A 24,279-nucleotide genomic window follows, 5' to 3' on the forward strand; every position below is an offset into this window, starting at 1 on the left:
ATTAACTATAGTACAAATGAGATTTTTTTTTATTTTTATTAAATACATTTTATTTACAATCTATATAAATGAGCATAATAAGTAAATGAGATGACACAATAAAATATAATAAAACGACTTAATTAGCATAAGGAAAGGAACATTATCTCATTTAATTTGATGATTCAAGTAGGAGAACTGTTTTAATTTAATTTTTAATTTTTTTAATTAAGAGTATGGCTATTTTCTTTTAAGTCTTCTTTGTGTATTGTTAGGAAAATCGGTCAGGGATATATATCAGATTAACGGGTTTTGGTTTAAATGAAGTTTAGAGTGAAATGTTTTGTTTTGTTGGATTGCTATTTTGTTTACTGTTGGAATTTATAGGTCTTCATGTTGTACATTATTGTTCATAAACCATGATTCTCCAGTTATTTGTCAACCACATATGGATTATAAAGATTGTATAGGTCTTATGTTAGTGGGTAGATAATTTAAATACCATATGATCAAAGAGGAGTTATAATTGTTTTGTATATTAAAAGTTTGTTTTAAGATTGATCGAACAGGTTTGTAATGGTTGAGAAAGTGTAGGTAAGCGTTCGATTGTTTTTTATTTTTATTTTTTGTGTCTTTTGCCCAAGTAAGTTACTTATTAAAGTAAACTCCTAAGTATTTAAGTATCTTTTGGATTGGTATAGGTATATTATTTGGTGATAGTTGAGAATAATCATTCATACATATCAGGATGGTCTGCACATTAACGGCGTTATTTCTGAATGTTCTAATACACTTTACGATTTATTTTACGAAAATTACTTTTTACAATACAATCAAATAAAAAACCACAAACAATCTCAGTTAGGTTTAATTTTCTCCAATATAATTATTACCTTTGTATCTCTCTCTAAGCTCTGAAGAATTAATACCTGTACATGTTTATCACCATGTTCTTTCTATTTGTTTTGAATATATTATTTCTAATCAAAAATCAAATTCTAACTATAAGTATAATTTTAAAAAAGCAAACTATAAGTTGATCAATTAGGTCTTATCTAGCTGTGACTGGTCTAAATTATGAAATTCAAATTTCGTTAATTTTGCCACTAACGAGTTTTATCGTATTGTAACTAATGTTATGAATACATATGTACCAAAATGTATGTCATACACGAACATTTCCTAACTGATATTCAATTGATCTATGTAGATTGTTAAGAAAAAAATTAGTCACCCACAAAAAATATAAAAACTCAAAAAACCATTCTGCTTACGTAATATTTTCTAATATTCGTAAATAGTGTAAAATATAAACTAAAAAATGTTACTTCGATCATCTAATTACACCCAAAATTCACTTATTAGTAATCCCAAATACTTTTGAAACTATGTTAACAAATCTCGAAAAAATAATGATATCTCTGCTTCTGTACACCATTTAGATAAAACCTCTGATAGTCCATTAAAAGTTGCTAACTTATTTAGTGTTTGGTTTTCGTCCGTTTATGTTAAGCCTATTACTTTTGATGATACAATACTAGATAATATCTATGACTGCATTGATTGTAATATGATAGATATCTCAATTACTGAAGTTTTTGATGCCTTAGCTTCATTAAATAATACTTATTCTTCAAGTCCTGATTTTATCCCTCCTATCTTACTAAAAAATTGTCATTGGGCGTTAACTAAACCTATTCATCACTTGTATAATCTTTCTCTAAAGTTGGGTATATTTCCAAAGGCCTGGAAAGTCAGTTACGTCATTCCAATCTGGAAGTCGGTTGGTAGAACTTCTGTCTTTAACTGCAAACCAATAATTAAATGAAATGTTATACCAAAACTTTTTGAAAAAATCCTCGAACCTAAATTAAAAGATTTATTCAATCACGTTTTTATAAATGAACAACACAGTTTTCGTCGTGCAAAATCAACATAGACTAATGCATTAGTATTTTATTCCTATTTGGCTGAAACCGTTGCTTTAGGGGGACAGGTTGATGCTATCTACACCAACCTTCATAAAGCCTTTGACAAAGTAAATCATAGTCTTCTTTTAGCTAAACTTCATAAATTAGGCTTAAGACATCCAGTATTGTCATGGTTTTTCTTATTTAAATGAACGCTCCCAGTTAGTAAAAATTGGTAATTCTATTTCTAATATTATTAACATTACGTTAGGAGTTCCACAAGGTGGTCATTTATCCCCATTGATTTTTTTATTATTTATTAATGACCTGAATAAATGTTTCAATACTTGTAATTTCCTACTATTTGCCGATGATATGAAATTGTACATGTCTATTTGTTCTGATGAAGATACCATTTCTCTACAATACGATTTAGATCAATTCTCATTATGGTGCTCATTAAATGGCATGTTCTTTTATAACTCTGAGTGTGTTCATATTTCTTTCAACCTCTCTAACCCATATAAATTTAATGTATCATATAAATGGCGTCCCCCTTAATTCTGTTAATCAAGTACAAGTTATAGGTATTATTCTAGTAGCTGATTTATCCTTTAATGCACATATAAATAAAATATATGAGACTAGTCTTCATATATTAGGGTTCATCAAACGTACATTCCATGATTTTAATAACCTTATGTATTTAAAAGTATTATATTGTTCATTAGTAAGATCATCACATGAATTTGGCACGTTATTATGGAATCCAAATCAATTACAATTCATCAAAAAATTAGAAAAAGTCCAGAAAAATTTCCTCCGTTTTTACGCGTATAAAACAATGAGATTAAACCAAAATATGGATGAGATTGCAAACTTTGCAGGTTTAAAATCTCTAAAGACCAGACAGCTAGTTTTTGATTCTACTTTTGTTTATAAAATCTTGAATGGAGAAATTGACTGTCCTGAACTATTACATAAAATTGGTCTTAAAGTACCCTCTTTTAATTCGAGACATAACCTTCCTTTTGCTGTACAACAGTCAAAAACAAATTACTTTTCTAATAGTCCGATGTATCGCCTACCGACGTTTAGGACTGTGCGATTATTTTTTCCCTGGAATAATCGATTATTTAAATAATATTCGATTATAATCGAATAATCGAATAATTGTTTATTGATAGAATAATCGATTTATAATCAAATAATCATCATTTGATTTAGAATCGAATAATCTTACTATTGAGTTATTTAATAATAGTAATAATTAAATAATTATCCTGATTTAAAAGTTTTATTAAATAAAAAAAATATAACAAATAAAATAACGTCATCTTGTGTACAAAAAATAACCGTTTACCTTAAAATTCAGTTTTGAGTCTTGACTTAAATCTAAAATGAATATTATATATATTTAAAACGCTGGTTTTGCTATATAATCTTTATTCGCGGATAGAAAAATTAGCTGGCTTGCATGTTCATTTGTTACCGACGATCTATGGTCGGTTAATACACAGCCACCTTTACTAAAAATACATCATCGCGGCAGGTCGCCTTCATCGATGGTTTCCAGAAAAAGAATAACCATTGCTAAAAATAAACGAAAACAAAATCCAAATACACCTTTTAAATGAAGACATTTTATTGTATAACGACAGATTAAAACGGATATACTACATATAGCAAAGATTAAAATAAATCGAAAATAGCCATGTTTTTCACTATTATCATTCAATAAAAAACTTTTTTCTTCGATTATTCGAATATATATGAACATATATCTTATCAATTATACAAATAATAATAATAATTATAATAAAGATATGACAAAAAAATGAACAATAATTATTGTGAACAATACACAAGTTAAGTCACGCTACGTGTCACCGGTTTCGATCATAAATACCTCGATCGGTCTTATGGTCTGTGTGGTTGCGCCCACGCGACCGTGCACACAGCACGTGCGACAGCCACCAAGACCGACAGATGTTGACGACTTCGGAAGCTCACTGGACGCGACCAACCTCGACGACGATGACACTGCCGATGGCTTGAATGGCGATGTGGAAAGGACAAGCCACGCACACGAAGTTGACGGACCACGGCAAAAGGGATAATACGCTCGGCGGTGATACGCACGACGGCAAAGTAAAAGTCACACACCCGGCGGTAACATGCACGACGGCAAAAGAAACGTCACACACCCGGCGGTAACATGCACGACGGCAAAAGAAAAGTCACACGCCCGGTGGGAACCACCAGCTCGCTCGGTTGCAAGTGTCGGACCATGGATCGCCCGGATCGTGATGCCAGCGCGACGAAGCGTGCCGACCGAAAGTTCTCGAACATTCCAGAATCGGCACGCTATCGGGGGGAACCGGTTGTCGCGGCCAGACAGAACGCAATAGCCTGTTCGAACACTAATATCGATCCCTGCAATATTTAATCTTTGGCCTTTTGATTTATTCATTGTCATAGCAAAACATAATTTGACAGTAAACTGCATTCTTTTGAATTTGAATTCATTTTTTGTATTTATGATTACGAAAGAAACAATCAAAACAAAAATAGGAATCACATTTAGGAAAAATCATTGATACGCGAGAGGTTTGCTTTCTTGCTATCTGCGTTCCTGTAAAAAAAATGTATTAAATTAACACAATAAAATACAACAACTATTAATTATAATATTACCTCCTGTTCGAGAAATGTATTTATAGCAATTATTACAACGACCTCTTTTTTTTTTTTTTTTTTTTTTACCAACATATGTTCATCATATGGTTCTGGAACTTCTGGACCACTGATTGCTGAATTAATCCATTAATAATGTCGTCTTTGAACCTTGTAATTGTCTTAGAATTTCCAGTGACTTCTTTATAAATACTAAAAGCATTCAATAATGATGTGTTGCAAATAATATCAATAGCAACCTTACGGTACCACTTCACACCTCTTCTTAGACAGCTACTATAAGATCCCATTTGATCACTTAAATCGATGTATCCTTTACCACGGTTATAGTCGATAACAACTTTTGGTTTTATTTTAATTCCTATTTTAGTCATAACTTCTTCCATCGTGTTTGAATGTTTTGTACTTATTATAAGAACATCTCTACGGTCTCTCCATTTTAGTACCATCATTTCGCGATCACTCCTTTTTACAAATATTTCTCCCCTGTTAAGTTTTTTTTGTGTTACATCTTTAGGGTTTCTTTTTCTATTTGATCTAAGAGTTCCTAATAATGTATTTTATGTCGCAATAATTTTTCAGCTAAGTCAATGGAGTTATACCAATTGTCTGCGTATAATGTTCTACCAAAATTGAGATATGGTTCCATTAGTTCCATCACTACTTTACATGAAACCGAATCACCTGTCGTCGCTTCTTTTCCTGTATATATTTTATATTTCGACGTATAAAAGTCCAGTGTACACAGCTTAAAGATTTACACTCTATAACGATGACATTTATTAGAAATATACTGCCGAAACGATAAACGACCCAAGTAAGGGACCATAGACTCATCGATACAAATAGACTCTTCAGGAATTACTGCGCTATTGAATTTTTCGACAAGTAAATCAATCAATATTTGTATTTTGTATAATCTATCATTAGGAGGAGCTTTGTCATTATCAGAAATGTGTAACATACTCAAAATAATTTCAAACCTGTTTCGAGACATACATTTTGGAATATTGCAATAATATAATTTAGAATTTTTCCAATAATGAGCAATTGATGGCAATTTCACCATACCCATCCACATAACAATACCGAAAAACAGTTTAATTTCTTGCTCATTTGTGTCGACTCATTTTCTAATTCTAGCATGTCGAGATAAGCGTGGTGCGTTCTTTTTAGCATTTGCATACCTGTTTTTTTCAACCACTAACTTATCAATGATTTCTTTGTCGAAAAAAAGATAAAAAAATTCGATAGGACTTGTATCAGACATAGTTTCAATTATATTTGGATTTATTCCAGTAGTATTTATATCAGGATTAAAAATTATATGACTATTTAGCAGTGAATTAGAAAAAATCATTATTCCAATTATTACCAATCGTATTAATAGTTACGTTACAATTATCCGATGATTCATGTTCGTAAATATTTTCGTCCGGTTCATTTTCCGAGCTCCAGTTTGGATCAGCGTCAGTATCGTCGTAACCTTGTGTAACCTTTTTTTTTTCACATTGAAGTGATGATTAATACATATCAGTCATTTTAATCAGTCAATGATATTGATAAATACATCACTATTTTTTTCATCAACTTTAAATCTATACTATAAAAACTCGTACCGGTTTTTACAACAGATCTTTTAACATTCCGTTGTACTTAATTATTTATTTAATGCTAATATGATATTTTATTAATAACCATTAATAACTATTATCATTACTTGTGTACTACTCGTAGATAGCAAATGTTTTCATTTAATGGGAAAAAGTATCCTGGAACTTATTGCTATTCAAGTATTTTTGTGCAAATATTAGAAATAGAAATTCAGAAAATTATTAAAGAATATGTTTGATTCAGAAAAAGATTTAAGTGATTGTGATGTATTTTGACTTAAAATGTAGAGAAGGAAATACATAGGTAACGACACTAAATGTTTTTCGTTAAACGAAAATCTTTTGATTTTTTAGTACTTATTAAATTTTTTGAACACATTAATTTTATACTTCGTATTTTTGAAGATTTAAAATTCTATGATTAAGCTATAATCTAATTTTTTGAATATATGAATCTCAGAATCAGGGCCCCCACATAAATTCTAGGCCTTTGTATTAAATGTTTGTTAAGGCTCTTTACCAAACCAAATAATAAAATGTATAATATATCATTAAAATCAAAGATTCGTTAGCATATTCATGCTATACAGGTCTTTTTTATTTTTATTATAATATTATTTATAAAAAAAAAAAAAAAAAAAATATGAATATTTGAAAAAAATGAATATTTGAGTTCATATTTAATATATTTTTCTTTGAGTTATAATTTTATTTTACGAGCTCTGAGCACAACATCGTCGAAATTTATTGTTGAAGCCAATGGATTCACCATAAATAAAAGAGCAAGAAAGTTTAATTGTTCTTGACTTATAGTTGATCTTTGCTATGTCTTAAGTGAATTTCCCAACTTACTGAAAAACCTTTCTGCTACTGCTACAGTCACTGGAATAATACAAAAATATTCGGAGATTAATAACACGTTTACAAAAATTGTTTGCACATTTTTCGTATGAATGGAATTTAATAGTTCAAGGTGTGACATTACAATGCTTTTTTGAAATGTTGAAGAATATATAGGTATAGTTTTTAGGTGTAACATTTCATGACATATATTGTCAGATAAATCTGATTTGTATTTTTATAAAAGTGATTTTGTTTTTATTCTAATTCTTCATTGATAATGGTAAAATGATTAATAATGACTTGAAAATGTTGCAAATATTTTTAACCTCTTAAAATCGATTTTTAAAATTGACAAAATAAGTGAATTGTGTAATAAATCACAACATTTCTAATACTATTTCAGGTTCAGTACTTTCACTTTCATCAATAAATGTTTTTTTTTATTTTTATTCATTTTTTATTTTCCGCTCAATTTGGTATTATTTAAATTTTTTTAGCTATTTGCTACGTTTCGAATAAAATTTGTGGCGAACTATATAGTATATTTTATAGATCTTTTTTAAAATCTGAAAGGAGGTTAATTTCTACAGCTATTGATATTCTTCATATTTATATAATAACATTTATATGATCAATATACGATAATATTTAATAATAAAACGAAGATATAATTATAATTATATTTAATATAAAATAAGCATTCCTATTCAAATTCCTAAAATTACAAATTTATTTCAACAGGCCCTCGGGTACCTGAAATTTCCGAGGCTCTGTACTCTAGGTGCAACTCCCCCTAGGAGGCCCTGCCCAGGATAGTTTTTTTTAAAAATATAGGCTTAGGTATTTACCCATAGCATAAGAGAAATGCGTAAATTATTTACAAAAACAAGAGAGAAGTGGCTGTATCAAAGAATGGAAGTCATAAAGTTAAATTTTATCTTATTTATTTTAACTCTCCAAGACTTGATACCATGAGGGAAAATTGTATCCACAATAAACTTTAAATACATCATGTTTCAAATTTCCCAACGGTTTTAAAAATTAATTTAAAAAAAAAACTAAAAAATTAGGAAAACGAAAAAAAAACTATTTTCTATTACTGCTTGATACAAGGCTGAAATTTAACTTAAAAATGTATATTACATATATTATAATTCTTCAATAATTTAACAATGTAATAAAATATTCTTGAAATGTTGTTTATTATACATCCTTAAACTAGTTTTTACGAAATAACTACCTACAACCAACGCTATTAAGCACGATTATAATAGCTGGTACCGAATTAGTTTCCGAGCTCCAACCCCACGTGCCGAATTAATTCCCGTCTGAAAATGGTATTTTATTAGATATAGCCGAATTGGTTCCTGTTTGAAAAAGGTATTTTATTAGGTATAGCTGAATTGGTTCCCGTTTAATTACGCACATTTTCCTTCTTAATTTTACAAGCTTAGGACTGTCAACTTTAAAGTAGGCTTAGTCAACAATATGCGTTAATGTGTGTTAAAAAAAAATGATAAAATATATATAATTTTAAATCGTTAATTTGGAAGTCAACTAGTCATCACCTAGGTGTATGAAACACAAATAATAAAATATAATAAATAAAATTTAAACCACTGTTTGCAAATTTGAAGCTAACTTTCTTTAAATATGCAATTCTCATAATCTTCTTATTAATGTATTCACTCATGCAATTTTCTAAGTATTTGTTATTTCTTTCTTTTTTGCTAGTAATTTGCTAGTCTCTAATAATCTATAGTCTTTTATATTCTTATACTCTATCTTATCGATATAATAATTGTGTCTATATATCATACATATAGTTTTAAAATTTTGTTTTTTTCTCTCCATGCACTGGCCCGCTGAATTTTAATTTTTAATAGTGTAGGTATATTGTGTAAAAAATTTAAATTGTTACTATTTTACCTGTACACAAACGGGAACCAATTCGACTATACCTAATAAATAGAGACCGGATTTATATACAATTGCATATACCTATGTATTGGAATAAGCTTTTTGAAATCTGATGAACATTGTCCCCGATTTAAATCTTTTTTATTAAAATAACACTCATTTTATTTTGCATATTTTGCATATTTCAACGTTTTTACCTATTAAATGCATATTCAACGCATATTATAATTAATAGCACATATATTCATTTTCGTCGTATTTTCACGTTCACAGCCACATAATATCAATAAAATTGCGACCAGTCGTTATTTCTAAAGATTACATAATCATTTCATCTAATGCAATAAGGTAATATATGAATTCAATTTTTGTTTTCACTTTTTATTAATGTGGGTATTTATACTTTATAGACTGAAGATAAAGAATGTTAAATGGCGACTTAGATGACAAAATACTTTAAAAGCTTTTTTATACTTTTTTTAATACCGTATTAATATTTATTTTTACATTTATAATACATTTCACATATTTGTACATCGTTTTAAACAACATTTTAAGTAAATATTTAAGTACGTATTTAAAAATAAATACATATTTTATTGCATATTACAGCATTTTTAGAAGCATATTTTGAGGATTTTTTGTGCATATAAATCCGGTCCCTACTAATAAAATACCTTTTTTAAACGAGAACCAATTCGGCCAAATGGGAACCCACTCAGTTACTCCTGATTATAATACCATAATAATATTATTATAGGTACTTTAATTTATATTTGTTTTAAAAAATAACTCATCTTATGATTTAATGCTTAATATATTTTTCAAAATTAAACCAAATAAAAATGTCTTAAAAATTAAAATTAGTCATATCTTTAGTAGTTAATCTCTTTTTTTTTTTTTTTTTATTAACATATTTAAAACAATTTATCTAAAGGAATTTATAGCTTTATTAATAAAATAAGTCATTAAATAATAATTAGACTATAAGTTTTGTAATAAATTTTGATTAATTTAAATAAATGTTTTGAAATTAATTATTTCCAAACATTCATATATACTTCAGTAGAATTTATTTCACTAAAAAAAAAAAAAAGATTTTCTTGAAATTGATGATTTATTATCACTTCAAAGTCAACTTGTGTAAGTGGCCCATTCACTTTCATATCTCACTCCAAACCTTGTTTACATTTGGCTATTTTAATTCTTCGTAGTCGACTTTTATTTAATTTTATAATGCCTGTTTAAAATCAAAGCACGGTAATAAAATATTAACAACTGGTAATTTACAAAATTGTATTATATAAAGTATATCCTTTGAGCTAATGTAATTTGTTTGTATTCTATTTTAAGCTCGCTCAGCCTTGGAAAAACATCAGCTCATATTTAATATTTCCCAAACTTTTATTGGAGTTATGATATTCCGAATAAATTAATGAAGTTATACAAATGTATAAGATTTTATTAATTGCTTAACAATAAATTTGTTCAGTTTTAAAGTAAAAGTTTTATAAAAATTATAAAACAAATTACTATATTAAGTTCCAATGTAATTTTTAATGAAAAACGCAATAAAATATTTCCGGTTCATTGGACGGATTGTAGCTGTTCAAATATATTAAATAGTGAAATAAACACATCAGTATTTATTTAACATTAAAATAGACAACGTTGTTGCAGAAGAGTAAACTCATAATCAATAAATGAGTGAAAGATTAGTTAAAGAATAAACCAACAAGGGTCGCATTAACCATTTTGGCGAATATAAGTACACTCAATTTCGATGTTTCTTATATTTCAATTCGTTTATGATATTATCTAAAAAAAAATAATCTGTCATAAGACAGATCATTCGTAAAATATACGGAATTATTATTATAATAATAATTAATATTAATAATACGGTTGATGATTTGACATTTAGTAATTTTTATATATACATAAATATATATATTGATTCGATTGACTCGATCAATTGTTATCAATGTATATACTTTATAAGCACGCCTTAAATACTGATTTTTAAGATTTTAATTCATTTAAAAATAAAATTGTCATGTTATGTTGTATTATGAAAAAATATGATAAATCATGAAATGACGATAAAATGTAATTAATTTCTGTTTGAGTGAGGTCCCAAATCCAAAATTGTTCGGGGTGACCACACTTCAACTAGTGTTGGATATAAAATATCAAGAAAAAAATGTGGACTGTATTAATTATAAAACCTCTATTATAATCAAAACGCGGGAACAACCAACGTATATAAAAACTACTAACAAATGTTACTTATGCGGCAACAACCAACATACCCGAAAAAATAACCGAACATGACAGTAATAATATAATTGCACGTACCTGTCCGTCTCAAATATTCTAGAAAATTTGAGACTATTCTCGTCAATTATCGAACCGTACCCAACAATTTCCTTGTAATACTTATATAATGTATTTAAATTTTAAAATTAATGAATTAAGGTGCTTATATTGTTTATGTTATAGGACGAAATTCAATTTGGAATTAAACCATTTGATGCAAAAACAGTTATCGTACCTCAACAAATAGTCGTACCATTTGGTCGTTCAATCCACTTACAGACAAAACATCAAAACTATGTTACGATGGGAGATGTACAAGTATGTAAATGATTAGCAAATGTTGACAAAAATATCAATCAAATCACAAAAATCTGCAATATTTTTCCATAATACTACCTCCAAATGTAATAGTTAAGGCTTGATAGTTGAATACAAGATTCTTTAAAAGTTTTTATTCATAATCATATTTAAAAAAAAAACATCTGAAAGCTGTAAATAACTTTTATAAGCATTTCAATAATAAGTTATGAAGCATTATTGATATTTCAACATAATTCATTGAATTAAACTCATATTTATACGATAATCCCGATTATACCAATAAATAAGTTAAGTATGTCCCTCTTTTTCATAACATTTTTAAATAATAAAACAAATAAATTACGTATTTTATTTTTTTATTAAAAAAAATATAAACCATTGCTAGTTGATACTTAACATCGATATCAAAGATTATATTTTTAGTGTTTTCTTACACGTATAAAAACTTCTGAGAAAATCGAAAAAAAACCCTTTCCGTGTTCGATTTCCAATATATAATGTACTTAGCATGCAACTATTGGTACCGATATACTATCTCAAAGTTTTATTACAGAAAAATAAATAAATAATATAAAACAAATATAATCTTCTCTTTTCTCAAGATCAAATATCTTTAAAAAAAAAGAACATTTTAAATACTAGTAAGCTATTTTATCTTTTGAATTTTAAAACGTGGTCTAAAATGTAGACTAAAATTTAATAAAAAAAATGTCATACTATTGATCTAAATTTTAGTAATTTTTTTAATATTAGTTTTTTTTATCAATAAAAATTCAAAATGTATATTTCATGATAAATTATATTTAATTTTATCAAAAAAACTGAAATAAGCTTGTTTTGGTAACTCCATGAAGTTTATCGATTGGATGGAGCAATTTGTTATAAAAACAAGTTTTTTAACAAACTTTGTTATAAGAAAAATAAACATGTTAATTTATATTAGCTATAGCAAGGAAAGCTGAAAAGGATGAGTTGTGGTTCTTCAAAAAGAACCCATTGACAACTCATAAATTTCACCTTCGAGATCCATATTTGTAACCAAGTATTCGGTCATATGTCACAACCGTCAGACTAAACAAAACTCACCTAATATGCTTTTGAATCACGCAAAAAAAAAAAAAAAAAAAATAAGCCAAATATGGTCGAAATTGTTTTAACACGTTATGCAACGTATTTTGCATTTTAAACACACACTATGGTTTTCCCGGAATCAACCTGCAAATACGTAAAACTGAAATCTGTAATTAGTAACGTATAATTTATTTTTATATTTATACTGCAGTACAAGTGGCTTTGTAAGACAACTAATGGTGATGATTGTTTAATGGTTGGAAACTATCCCGCATTGAAAGAAGCTATGGATGATAAGTCATTTACAACCTCTTCTGAATTAATAATCCGTGAATTGACCTTACAACCAGGAAGGTGAAGTACCTACAAGTTAAATTTGATTCAAATTATATGAAAACATTTTTTAAAAGATTTAAAAAATCTGACGTTTGCTTTGCTCGTACAGCTATTAGGTATTTGTAGTGGAATACGAAACATTAAGACAATATCGTCGTAAAACCATTTGCATACATTTTTTATATCGTCGTTATAAAAATTACAGTAATACATATTAAGAACCCAACCAGATATAAGTTTACTCTATATTTCAAATTTTGTGATAATATCCATTTTACTGATAATGTTAAGGTTAAATATGCTTTAGCTTTTCATTATTTTCTTACATAATTACACTAATAATTCACATAACTGATCTCACAATAGTAAGCATAAATGCAATTCACTTATTATATAAAATAATAAAAAATTCAATAAAAATTAAAAATTAGTAAATGGTTAATACTCGTAAATTAATGCATAAAAAAAAAAATAAATAGGTGTATGCATAGAAATAAATAAATAAATGCTTAGCCTAGAACAGTGGTTCCCAAACATTTTATAACAACGCATAATTTAATGTACGCTTAAAAACTAAAACAGTAAAATAAAATATTAAAATCAACTGAGTCTAAAGCTGCAGAAACATCAAGGAAACGCTTCGTTTTTTCGCACTAGATGCCACATTAGGCCAATGCAAGAAAACCGTAACTTCACACATTTTGAAAAATATTCACGTACCACTTGACTTAACCTTTTTTTTTTTTTTTACTTATCAAGAAATAAAATGACATTTATTAATTTACATATATGAAGCCTTTTTTATAGTTAATTGTATTAGTTTAAGGTTATAAATACACAAGCATTTAATGCATAAAAAGAAACATATCATAAAATATTTACCATTACTATTAATTATAATGAATACAAATGAATGTTTTAATACAAATCGAATACGAAAATATGAATCAGGACGTCAATACCGGTCTCCAGTTTAGTAATTTTAAGTCTTAAGTTGTCTTCTATATTAATTTTGTTCCTATGTCGTAGATATTTATAAAATAAATCAAAATAATATCGAATGGTAATTATAATAAAAATAAAACTATTTCTTTAAAAAAAAAAAAAATGCTCCGTGTACCATCTACGAGCTTTTTGCGAGCTTTCCACGTACCATTTGTAGTACGCATACCATAAGTTGGGAACCACTGGAATCATTGGTGCCTTACAAATATAATAATAGGTATTACAAACTAAGTATTTATTTATTTCTATATAAAATCAACTTGGTTGTTTAATTATATATTAATTTATTTTATTCGAGTTATCTTTATTGTAATTTAATCTACGTATAACGATTGTGGTTTAGGTATTACTTTGTGGTTCAAATATCATTATCTGGTATTCCAGTTGACTCAGCCGTATCAGTGGTAGTGGTATCTTATGAACATGGTCCACACATAATGTTTTATTGGCCCATTCAAAATTTCAACCCAAGTACACCTTTTCCACCTGGAAGCAGCTTTTTACTAGCAGCCTCTGTCTCTTATTTGACTGCTGATTGTATAACTTCTTGGACAACGTCATCAGACTCTGGCTATAATTATTTAACGTCCAAGCAAATGGTAAACAATATTATACTTGTTAGAACAATTTTTCGTTTTGTTTTCGTTACTTATAATATTAATAATAATATACATGTATAGTACTATAATATAATAATAATATAATTTCGAATTTACCGTAAATAAAATAATGAGCGTATTACATGTTATACTATTATTCTGACAATATACAAGTAGTTTGTATCTTCATATTGAACGTTAATATAGTTAATTGTTGTTATTTAAATCTGTATTAATTATACATTTAGGGTGGTAAAAATAAAGTTGTTAGAGAATTCACGCAAGGTCGAAATGAAACATTTTCACATGATGTCCGTCTCGTAGTGACGTTGCCAAATAAAACTGAACAAAATACAGATTTTTTACTGAAACTAAATGCTCACTGTGCATCTATAAAACATTCTATGTACGGGGTCGTGCCTATTTCGTTGGTCGCTCCGCCACGAATATTTAAATTCGAAGTAAACATTTTTTTTTTTTTTTAACACCACAATACGTTATATCAATTATTATTATAATGTTTTTATTTGCATCAAGACATTATCATCGTATTAATTAATTATCAGGTAACACCAACGGAAGGAATTGGTTTATTGACCAAGTTCAAATTTTATACAAATAACGCGTACGATACAAAATTAAATCATCCCATCCGGTATAGTTTTGGGTTTTATGTACCAACTCTAACATCTTTACCGATATATTTTTATTCATCAACTTTTCGATTACAAACAGAATCGATTCTTCCCTCAGGTTAGTATGAAAAGTAGTTTTTAGACAATATTATAAATACGTGTGTAGATTAATATAATATTTCTGTACTGCCAAAATATCTGTATATTTTTCCTACTACAGTCAAGCTGGGTACATCAAAAGTGAAAACAGTTTTGAAAGCATGCAATCGTTACGAAAGTTGCAGTATAACTGAAGGTCCAGAAATATATATTCATAGTCCAACCCAAGTAGTAGATGCAGATGCAGCGTAAGATTTAATAGTACTTAATTTACAAAAAAAATTTCAATTATTAATTTCAATTTTAACTGTTATCAAAATACTCGCATAGGTATTTTATTAAAAAATACAGACAGCTATTAATGAAACAAATGTTAACTGAATCGGAAGCATACAAAATTATATTTATGACAACATTGAAAATTTTTAAAACCGAACTGTATGAGAAAACTGCTCAAAAGCTATTTAATGTTATTTCTACTCACATTAATAAAGACATTTTAGAAAGGTACAACATTATATTGATTTTTTTATAATTACCATAAACAGAACAAAATATTAACATTCGAAATATATTTACAAAAATTAGTATATCCTACGGAAAAGAATACATTCCAATTGGTTTAGCATTATTGGATTCAATCACTCGAACTTTTTTTGTTCTGCCGAAGTTTAATAACATAATTATGTCACAATCTTTGATATCATTACGTGATCGAATTTATACAAAATTATTAGGTAAACAGGATTTCGATAGTTTTAATTAATATGAAATTATACTTAAAAAAATTAATGTGTTTTCATAGTGTACGACAATGATAAACTGATGTCATCGACTGAAATGAATAATATTGAATACATCATTAAGAATGTGAATTCTTATTCACCGAATATTTACTCGAGTACGAAATTCAACACCGAAATTGTATGTTTGTTTCTGAAATAATATACTATTTTTTATAAAAAAAAAAAAAAAAAAACCAGTAATTATTGTTAAATATTAGGTGAAATTATTTTTACAAATCTCAGAGATTGTGATATTAAATCAAGCGGACGAATCTGATGGGTTAAATGAGAAGAAGAAATTGATTGATAACGTTGAAAATTATGCCAAGCATGTTTGTTTGACATTAAGTGAACAACAAGAAATATACGTGGGTAAGTCAACAAACGAATCGAATCTTGAAATATTCAAAATGTATTTTAATGAAAATTATACCTATTAATTCAGTAAATATTTGAATCATTGCTGTTCAATTGTTATAGGATCATTGGTGGGGAGTTTCAGTGCACGACAAGTAAACAATGTCGATTTAATAGAAGCGTCTGTTGACATACCAACTTGTAACTCAGATTTCCACAAAAAATGCATTAAACAAAAATCCAAGGTAATTTTTATTTTTATTTTTTTAACTCTAATGTTTTGTGTTTTAAGAATTTTAGTAAACAAACGTGCTTAACACTTCTTGGGGAATATTTTATAATTGCGAATAGTAACTAATATGAAAACAGAGAAAAAATTAGATGGTCATAAATTATGATACTATACTAAGTGGTAGTTATTTTTTGACTGCGAAGTTATAGTATCAATTTTTCCCGAACGAGACGTTGTTTGTCTCGAAATGGTCAAAGTATGGTTGACCAATTTAATAACATATTTTCGTCATTATTTGTTGTTCTTCTAAAATTTTCTCAAAAAATACTAGATTTTATTTTTAAATACTCAATTTTGTAAATCAAATATAATACAGGTGCTTAAATGTATTGAATTATTTAACAATTTCATAAAATTATTTCGATTACATAAAATGTTAGTTAAAATGTATTAAACCAATACGACATACGAGTACATTTTATACACTTTCCAAAAGATTATTTCTTATAATTATATGAATATTTCCAATAATACAATAAGTAATTTTCTACAAAACTAAGTTTAAACAAATTTCAGGCGAGATATGTCATATAGTAAATTAATCCATTAATAGGTAATACCTCTTTTAACTATTTAATAAACTGTGTTTAGTGTTTTATATGTTTGTCAATAGTTAATTAATTTTAAATATTTAATTGTTAATTTGGTAGTAAATTTATAATTTTATTATTACTTTTTTATTTTATTTATTACCATAATATTTATTTTTAGATTATGATCGATAAAAACTTATTTATATCTCATAGAAACGATTTTCCATTGTGTTTTATGAGTTTCCATTTTTATGATGATTTTTTTACCCAAGTCTATGGTAATAATGGTCAATTTCTTAAAAGGTAATCAAATTTATTAGTAACTATTACGTACTTATATACGAATATTTTAGTATTTTTTTAATAAATTCCCGATTTGTATTCTCGGCTCCATCATTTAAAAATAACTATCATAAGTCTAATAATAATATATATTTTTAATAACATATAAATTAAATATATAATATACTATTAGGCATAGTGGATTGTATGGATTTCATATCATGAAGATGAATAATAAAGCAAAATCTAACTATGAAAATGTTGTTTCAAGTCCATCGAATATATTAAATATTATTGAAATCCCATTGCAATCATCAACTGATACTCAAATTGAAGTATTTATAAATAATAATAGTTCATCTCAATTATAACTACTATATGAATTGATTTTTTTTTTTTTTTTTAGTGCAGGTATTGGAATGGTATACTTGGTTGGACTAAGGAAGGATGTAAACTTCTTGGAGTAACTACTAAATATTTTTCTAAATTTGCTAATTGTGAATGTCCAGCTTTTAAATATTATGGGTAAGTTATTTTATTCGGTGTAATTCCATTCATTATGATATATAAATATATAAGTAACAATGAGTATAATATTTAAGGCGTATAATGTATAATCTATATTTTCAGAATATTTTCTTTGGACGTTACAAATATTCCATTAGATAGTTCCATATCAGATTCTAATCACAATGTCATGGTATATGATCATAATAAGATAAAGTATTTAAATAATGCTTCGAAAACTACAAGATTTCTTTCGGATGTTTATGTTGCATTTAAGTATGAGTATAATGTTAAATATAACAAATTATTAAGTAATACACAATTCATTTTCTACAAAAAAAATATGTGTTATTAACATATATTGTTTTATTATTAAGTTTTAATTTAAGTACATTAAAATATAAATTTAAAAAAAAATCATATAATTTAATGTCATCTTTAAGATTTTGATGTAAAATTAATCCTCCTTACCGGAATTATGTGGATTTTGAGTAGAGTAAATATTTATTCTTTTTTTTATACATATATATATATTTATTACATTTTTATTATTTCAACATAATCTTTATTTTTACAAATTTTTTTTTTCAATCATTTATTTATTCTTAAGTGTATCTATATCCATCTCTTCATTAAAAATGATATTCGTTATTCTATATCTATATTTATTCTCAACCAGTAAGGGTATAGTCAAGTCTGGATTAAGGATCAATAGGGCCCCAGGATACCATTCACTTAGTGGACCCCCTTTCAACTTGAACTTAAAAATAATTATATAAATACATATTAAGTACTGTATATTATTATTTATTGTATAAGTTTATACCACACAAAAAAATATATATATAAGACAGATAAATGAATATGATAATTAAGGTATTATACACAATATATATATATGAAGAGCACACATTATGGGTTACTAGACTTATAACTTAAATTTTTTTTTTTTTTTAGAAAACTGTTTTGAAATATGTTTTTGGAATAATAATGGGCCCCGGAACCATGCCACTCTTGGCCCCCCACTTAATCCGGGCTTGGTTATAGCCTAATATTAATAGAGTTGAATAGATTATTTTGTTTCTATACTTCTTTATGGAAACTTGTGACTGTATTTTAATCACTATATTCCTCGTAACAGTTGCGTATGCAATTATTTATGTCTTATAACCTCAAATTCTTTATTTTTTTGTCAATTGCTAACTGCGACATTTTATTGTTCATTAAAAAACATTAAAAATAAAAAAATACAAAATGGATTACATATCTTAAACTTAATTGCTAATATTGTTTATACTCTTATGTTAACAGAATTAATGGAAATCCTGCAGATTTTTATGACCAAAATCTTAGTGATTTAGAAAATTCTTTAAGTAGACAACTAACGGAAAAAATGCCATCACTTTCTTTGATTATGAAAGAATTAAAAATTATTATGAGTGAGTTGTTTTTTAATTTTAACTAAAAAAATTGAACGATATGTAATATAACGATTGTAACTATATTACATGCCGATATTTATAACTAAATACTGCTAACAAGTATAGTAAGTAAGTGTACATGTCATGTCAAATAATAAAAAGATCAATTGGGAAAAACAAATACCTCAGTAAGGTTTTTTTTCAATCCATCCGTTTGCAAATATCACTTAACAAAATTTTAACAAAATAATAAAAAATAACATAATAATTATTTAATAGTCAATATTCACAAATTAATATATAAATAAATATACAAATAATTAATACATATAAATAAATAAATAAATAAAAACTTAGTCTGGAGTATTATATATGTAAAGTACGACCGGTTTCGAATTAAAAATTAATCGATAGGTACACACAAAGTCAATATAATGAGTCTGTTATATATAATTTTATTTATTTATTTATATGTCACTATATTTATTTAATACACAATATTATATACAAAATCCCCATAAATTATCCCCAAAAGAAATAATCACATGGCGTGAGATCTGGTGACCTAGGAGGCCAGCTGCAAAGTGTTAAGTCATTAGTCCCATTGCGACCAATACAACGGTTAGGGAGTGTTTCGTTTAGAAAACCACGGACATCTAAATGCCAATGCGGTGGTGCTCCGTCTTGTTGATAAATGTAGTCATCAGAATTATTGTTTAATTGTGGAAATAGCCAGGTTTGAAGCATTTCTAAATAAGAACTACCATTTACTGTGTTTTCAGTAAAAAAAAAAAGGGCCATAAACTAAAGTCTTGGATATGGCACAGAACACATTAACTTTAGGTGAGTCACGCTCGTGTTCGATTATGGCATGAGGGTTGGTTGTACCCCATATACGAACGTTATGACGGTTTACTTCACCACTTAAGTGGAATGATGCTTCGTCACTGAAAACTAAGCGAGAAGCAAAATTTATTCATCCTGCATAGCCTCCTGCATAAAAATGCTAAATTCAAGTCGTTTCAACTTATCATTGGGTTTTAAAGCCTGCAACAGTTGCAACCTGTATGGTTTCATAGTTAAACGTCGTCTTAAAACACGCCAAACAGTTGTTTGTGGAATTTCTAGTTCTCGACTTGCACGGTTGGTTGACTTACACGGACTGCGTTGAAAACTCTCTCTAATTCTTTCCACATTATCATCGGATACACGAGGTCGACCTGTGCTTTTTCCTTTGCACAAACACCCTGTTTCTTCAAACTGCTTATACCATCGACGTATACTCTGAGCAGTCGGTGCATCGATACCATAATGACGACGAAAATCGCGTTGCATAGTTATTATCGATTCACACTTCGAAAATCGTAACACACAAAACGCTTTGTGCTGTACGGTCGACATATTTGCGGAAACTAACATATCGCCTTAAGCGATAATTTAAAAATAACGAATTAATGACATTGTAAAACTTGGGATTACCCTCTATTCATTTCTACATAATTTGATAAGATAAAATTTATATTTAACCATTTTATAGCTATCTTAAATTGGATGAATCATTTTGAATAACCCTGTATTATGGATTATATAATATTTTAATTCTAACTCACGATGCTAAAATTTCATGATGATTCCCAAGTCTACACTATTAAATTTAATCATATATTAAATTATCCAGCGGGAATCATTGTTTCTGACTGAAAATATCTCTAAGTGATATAACAATACTTAAACTTTTAAAAATGTTCTATCTTCTTAAAGATAACAGATATATTGGAAGAGAAAATTTAGTATTAAACATCAATCTAGGGGAAAATACGAGAAACTGGACTTAGATGGTTCGGAAAAGTTATAAAAAAAATATGGCAGAGGTATTACTAACTATGATACAAGTAAAAGTAGAAAGAAAATAAGTAACAGAAGAAAGTGAAAAAGATTTCGTAAAATGTAACTTCAAATCATATGAAAAAAGCTAGAGTACTAAGTTGGAGATTAAAATTTATGGACTACTACTCGTATTAAAAGAAAAAGCGATGAAGGACATTTTATAATTTATAATATTAAACGAAAAATTTTTTTATCAACAAAAATTTTCAATTTTATTATTTCTTATAGGTGAACCAATGTACATATCTATGCATTTAATGCAAAATTTAAATATTTCAACAGACGAATCTATACAAGATCTCGTTAAAAAACTAGCTAATGGATCATTGATTTTATATGATTTGCATAGATACAGATTATATGTACCAGAACAACCATTGCGAATTATGCAGCCACGTAACACAGGTAAAAATGTACAGAAAAACAATTATAATGAACCTTATTCATTTTTAAAGAAATAATATATTCAATAGACTAAATTGTATTGTTTTATAATTACACTAATGCAGGTTTAATAATTATTGTTTTTTTAATTTATTTAATATGTAAAGCTCACATCAAATAAGTATATATATAAGCTTCTTAAATTCATATTTGATTTTAATAGCATTAAAATATTATAAAATCATTAAGCAAATAAAATATTTTTTACCATATTATTTTTATAGAATTTGACAGCGTGGGAAAAAATATTGCGTTATTCTTCGCAATATTTGTTGCTTTTCTGGCCTGTTTTGTGTTTGGTTCGATAATACTTAAACGACATCAACTACTTACAGATATTTCAGACGTTCAAGTAAAGTAAAAATAAATGCACTACCTATGTTAATATAAAAAAATTAATTTTAATAGTAAACAAAAATAAATTATTAACTCCTCTAATCATTCAAAAAAATGTATGTTAACAATTTCAATAATTTTAATATCAATTATATGTTTACCATCAAATATTTTAATATAAATAATCATTTGGTTTTAATTTAACCCAAAAATTTAACATATTTAATGTATTCAATTGATTTAGATATGTATCGAAATTTTCAGCAAAATCTAAAAAAAGATGATTCTATAAAAAGACCAAGATACAAAAAATTAGAGTCCACTGAATTAATCGAACAAAATGCAAATTCAGAACAAAGATTTCGGCATTTTAACAGCAGTAAATTTAAATTATTAACTAATTTTTAGATTTTAATTCTACTAATATTTATCAATACATATACCAAGAAAACATTTATAAATACAATATATTACTCTATAATTTCAGATGTGGAACTTTCGGACTCTGGTATCACTTTGCATTCTGATAGAACTCAGATAAATTTATTACAACAACTTCATTAGATTATGATCAAGTTTGTTTAATTTATTTCTGAGTTTAAAGTTAATAAATATTTTTGTATTAAATAAGATAATTTGTTACGTTTATGCCTATTATATCACTCTGAAATATAATAAGAACATCGATGAACTTTTACATTCATGTAGTACTCTCATTGCTTATATATTATATTTTTAATTTCTAATTTTTATTGATTTAATAAGGCTTCAACATCTGAAGTCATTAACCAAACCTTTTTACATATTAATCTTAAAATGGTGTGGGTGAAAAATTCGGGGGAATTGTTTAAAAAACTTGTCTTAAATTAACTTTGATAAACCTGTCTGTAAAAAACTTGAAAATATTACACAAATTTTCCTTTCTAAGTGCTTGTTTCATCATGGGTGGGTTTTCTAGAATTCTTGTGGAGATGCCAAATTTACGGCATTTTAGTACGATGTATTTGATGGTAATTTATTTTTACAGATTTCACAGGTTGGAGGCTCCTTTTTGGTTATAAGAATTTTAATCCTAACCTCGAGTGGTATATCTCCAGCATTACATATAATACTTGTTGGACTTATGTGGAAGAATCCTATGATTAATCGTATTCCTTGATTGTATATTGGATTCAGTATACTAAGGGTGTTGTTTTTGGCTAAATTATAAATGACCAACTCGTGTTCTACTTTTGTTAGTGTAGTAGTATTGTATATAGTTATAAGGCTATTTTTTTTCTAACCCCAAATATGGTGGGATAAGGTTTTGATAATTTACAAACTATTGTTTGCGGTGATTTCGAGTTTTTTAAGGTGTACTTTTATAAATTATTCTGTACATGTATAACAGAATAAACATCAAACTCTTCGAAATTTATCCTTGACAATTATAAAAAAGTTATTCACATATTCATGAAAATTGTGACATGTTGAGAAAGATACATTTTAAGTAGGCTAGGTCCTAACCACAAAGTACGACAATACTAAATCTTATTATCCCTAAGTTCTACCTATAAATTACCAAGACAATAAATGCTAATTTTATCTCCAAGATAGTTGTACGATTTCCAAGCTGACGTTAGAGTAAAACGACGAAAGATTATCGGCCATAAAATGCAGTAACACTGACCGAAAGTTTGTACAGATATTGGTACCATAATCCATTTACTATAAACGGTACTTTATAAATTATAATTGTCAGGGTCGGCGCAAGAAGAGGCGAATAGAGCACATAACCAGGGTCTCGTACTTTTTAGGGTCTTAGGGCCTTACAATGAAAATATAAGTTTAAAATTTTGATAACATATTCCTATAAAAGTATATATTTTACTTATTAGTTACCTAGTTATTTGACTATGGAATTTAACTTCTCAACAGGCGTGTGTAGTATACCTATCTTTCGATGGTACACAAAAAGATCGATGAACAATTAAATACACTATTTTGAATAACTTTATTAAACATAAAACAAACACACAAATTAACGGGTCTCTATCAATCGCTTACAATCCATCCGTCTCTCATTCGAAACCCGCACTGTGTCCCTAC

General features: G+C 27.3%; 1 protein-coding gene across 1 annotated transcript in view; it reads left to right on the plus strand.

Moving 5' to 3' along the window:
• LOC112688052 overlaps nt 1–23,235 on the plus strand; it is a 46,319-nt gene extending 23,084 nt beyond the window's left edge. The window contains exons 10-30 of the mRNA XM_025561072.1: nt 11,465–11,599; nt 12,885–13,027; nt 14,358–14,613; nt 14,862–15,074; nt 15,180–15,366; nt 15,469–15,595; nt 15,678–15,854; nt 15,936–16,084; nt 16,153–16,271; nt 16,351–16,504; nt 16,613–16,734; nt 17,493–17,617; nt 17,790–17,931; nt 18,003–18,121; nt 18,227–18,379; nt 19,415–19,542; nt 21,640–21,816; nt 22,080–22,207; nt 22,456–22,570; nt 22,679–22,766; nt 23,219–23,235. Of these exons, the coding sequence (XP_025416857.1) occupies nt 11,465–11,599; nt 12,885–13,027; nt 14,358–14,613; nt 14,862–15,074; nt 15,180–15,366; nt 15,469–15,595; nt 15,678–15,854; nt 15,936–16,084; nt 16,153–16,271; nt 16,351–16,504; nt 16,613–16,734; nt 17,493–17,617; nt 17,790–17,931; nt 18,003–18,121; nt 18,227–18,379; nt 19,415–19,542; nt 21,640–21,816; nt 22,080–22,207; nt 22,456–22,570; nt 22,679–22,755 (2,946 nt within the window). The 3' untranslated portion in view covers nt 22,756–22,766; nt 23,219–23,235. The remainder of the gene's footprint in view (nt 1–11,464; nt 11,600–12,884; nt 13,028–14,357; nt 14,614–14,861; nt 15,075–15,179; nt 15,367–15,468; nt 15,596–15,677; nt 15,855–15,935; nt 16,085–16,152; nt 16,272–16,350; nt 16,505–16,612; nt 16,735–17,492; nt 17,618–17,789; nt 17,932–18,002; nt 18,122–18,226; nt 18,380–19,414; nt 19,543–21,639; nt 21,817–22,079; nt 22,208–22,455; nt 22,571–22,678; nt 22,767–23,218) is intronic.
• Nucleotides 23,236–24,279: the final 1,044 nt, after the last annotated feature.

This window comes from Sipha flava, unplaced genomic scaffold (assembly GCF_003268045.1).
Source record: "Sipha flava isolate LNK unplaced genomic scaffold, YSA_version1 36_pilon_pilon, whole genome shotgun sequence".
NCBI classification, from domain to species: Eukaryota; Metazoa; Arthropoda; class Insecta; order Hemiptera; family Aphididae; genus Sipha; species Sipha flava.